Here is a 2,329-nt window from a genome sequence, read left to right on the forward strand (position 1 = left end):
CTTTCTTTACATCTATGTGCACGTAGATTTTCATTTGACTTCCAGACAACTTACTAGTATTTAACATACATTGAGATCAATAATATTTTCAGTGTCTATGAAGACCAGTTTCTAAAGTCTCCATTCGATATCAATGTTATTCATGTGGTGTCAGTAAGGTCGCCAAACACTCTGGTCCCTATTTGTTCTTTCTTTACCATCTAGGTATGTGCACGTAGATTTTCATTTGACTTACTACATTGAGATCAATAATATTTTCAGTATCTATGAAGACTAGTTTCTAAAGTCTCCATTCGATATCAATGTTATTCATGTGGTGTCAGTAAGGTCGCCAAACACTCTGGTCCCTATCATACCTATCATCTGCTTGTATTGACAGCTGCGAGTGTGAATTGTTGGGTAGAATGCCGATCTCAATACCTCTGGAGCCACCACTGATGGTTAGGTTGTTTCCTACGATAGCAGTGACGTCCTCACTAGTAGGATACTGGTCAGCTTGTTTGATATCACTGGGGGTGGCACCATGGAGGTGTAGATGGATTTGGTTCTGGTTCACCGTAGAGTAGAGGTGGGGATAGAGGACCATGGTGTGTGGTGCATGAGGTGGCGGGGGCGGAGGGCCGTACCCTACTTGTGTTTGTTCATTGCTATAGTAACCGTTGTAGTTGTTGATATGATGGCCCTGTTGAGTGCCCCCGCTACAGGAGGTTCCCCAATAGGAAGTGCCACCGGAAGAAGGTCCTGTGGGATAACCTGCATCGTATCTGGGTTGACTGTAAGGATGATGTTGATCCATGTGGAGGGAACCTTCAGGACTAGAGGCAGACTCTTTTTGTACACAAAATTCTTGGTCATTAATCTTGAACTTAATCGTGAAGATAGAAACCAGAAGGCACACTTATACGATAATTGTTTAGAATGTCTCCAAAATATACTTAAAGAAGTCAATTGATAGTTTCTAAAATCGAAAAACATGGGCAATATTAAGATGGTTAATGAACATGGATCTTTTTAATCTTTGTTTTCCTGTTCTATCTTCTCCACATTCGACCTTCATGTACAGGAATTCCAGGTACTTATTTCATAATCCAAACAAATCGTTGGAAAAATCTTTTCATGGTCCGAGCATCAATCGTCGGAAAGATTCCCACATCTATGGTCAAGTCAAAGGAGAATTCAAATCCCTTGATACCCAGAAAAGCAACAAATATCATGGACATTTAAGATGAAAAAATCAAAAGAGTAAAAAGAGTTGAGGTAAAAGAAAAGAGTTTCGTCCGAAACTAGTCAGCTGTCCAGGTGAAGCAACAAATACCATGGACAATTGGACATTTAAGATGAAAAAATCAAAAGAGTAAAAAGAGTTGAGGTAAAAGAAAAGAGTTTCGTCCGAAACTAGTCAGCTGTCCAGGTGAAGTCGGTAAGGCACAAATGGATGGAATGTATTGGAGTTATTGACAGATCAAACGTGATTAAATTTGGTTCTGATTCACCGTAGAGTAGAGGTGGGGATAGAGGACCATGGTGTGAGGTGCATGAGGAGGCGGGGGCGGAGGGCCGTACCCTACTTGTGTTTGTTCATTGCTATAGTAACCGTTGTAGTTGTTGATATGATGGCCCTGTTGAGTGCCCCCGCTACAGGAGGTTCCCCAATAGGAAGTGCCACCGGAAGAAGGTCCTGTGGGATAACCTGCATCGTATCTGGGTTGACTGTAAGGATGATGTTGATCCATGTGGAGGGAACCTTCAGGACTAGAGGCAGACTTGACGGAACCGTAGGAAACAAAGTCTGTGTTGTGTTGATTCTCTGTCATGACTGAAACAAGAAGAACAAGGATATAAATTAAATGCCAAGTTTTCACAAACGATTATTCATTTATGCGATAACTCTCATTCGGTTGGTTCAATTTTCATCCCCTATAAAATCGTCATACAGGGATACAATACCGATCATTTTGATAAAGATAGATACTCACTATTCAAGGAAGGGTCAATGTTGGTGCCAGTCATGTCCCCAACATATCCAGAAGGAGTATAGCCTGGTGAATAAGAGGAGTTGTAGGAATTCCAGTTTAGTTCTGAACTATGAATCATGTTGGACTCTGAAACAGAGAAGAAAATTGAAAACGTTACAGTAAAATTTAGAATTGGTTATTGCCAAAAAGTCATACAGTCCTGATGGAGGCCACAGTCCCATCTTGAAAGCTCGAGACACTTTCCAACTCTCATTTCAAAAGTTTGACAGCGGAAAATTCTTGCAAATACTTCTCAACTAATTTTCGGAAATTCGGACCCCCTACTGGACATTTCCATCAGAGTTCCAGAAAAC

At 41.0% G+C, this 2,329-nt stretch overlaps 1 protein-coding gene across 1 annotated transcript; it reads right to left on the bottom strand.

The window, feature by feature from the left end:
* Nucleotides 1-281: 281 nt before the first annotated feature.
* Nucleotides 282-2,104, bottom strand: LOC108252293 (protein lozenge-like). The gene is made up of 3 exons (XM_026823012.1): nucleotides 1,977-2,104; nucleotides 1,745-1,816; nucleotides 282-807 (listed from the first exon to the last, which is right to left on the bottom strand). The coding sequence occupies exons 1-3, from the start codon at nucleotides 2,092-2,094 to the stop codon at nucleotides 320-322; spliced, it is 678 nt and encodes a 225-aa protein (XP_026678813.1). The 5' UTR covers nucleotides 2,095-2,104; the 3' UTR covers nucleotides 282-319.
* Between the last annotated feature and the right edge of the window lie 225 nt (nucleotides 2,105-2,329).

The sequence above is a fragment of the Diaphorina citri genome, unplaced genomic scaffold (genome assembly GCF_000475195.1).
Source record: "Diaphorina citri unplaced genomic scaffold, Diaci psyllid genome assembly version 1.1 scaffold395, whole genome shotgun sequence".
In the NCBI taxonomy this organism is placed as follows: Eukaryota; Metazoa; Arthropoda; class Insecta; order Hemiptera; family Psyllidae; genus Diaphorina; species Diaphorina citri.

What these genes read in the sequence shown, in the direction of transcription:
- LOC108252293 (XM_026823012.1), bottom strand. Translation starts at nt 2,094, where the DNA reads ATGATTCATAGTTCAGAACTAAACTGGAATTCCTACAACTCCTCTTAT. An exon ending in CATTGACCCTTCCTTGAATA is followed by an intron (nt 1,817 to 1,976) that starts GTGAGTATCTAT and finishes TTCTTGTTTCAG; the next exon opens with TCATGACAGAGAATCAACAC. An exon ending in GTCTGCCTCTAGTCCTGAAG is followed by an intron (nt 808 to 1,744) that starts GTTCCCTCCACA and finishes CTAGTCCTGAAG; the next exon opens with GTTCCCTCCACATGGATCAA.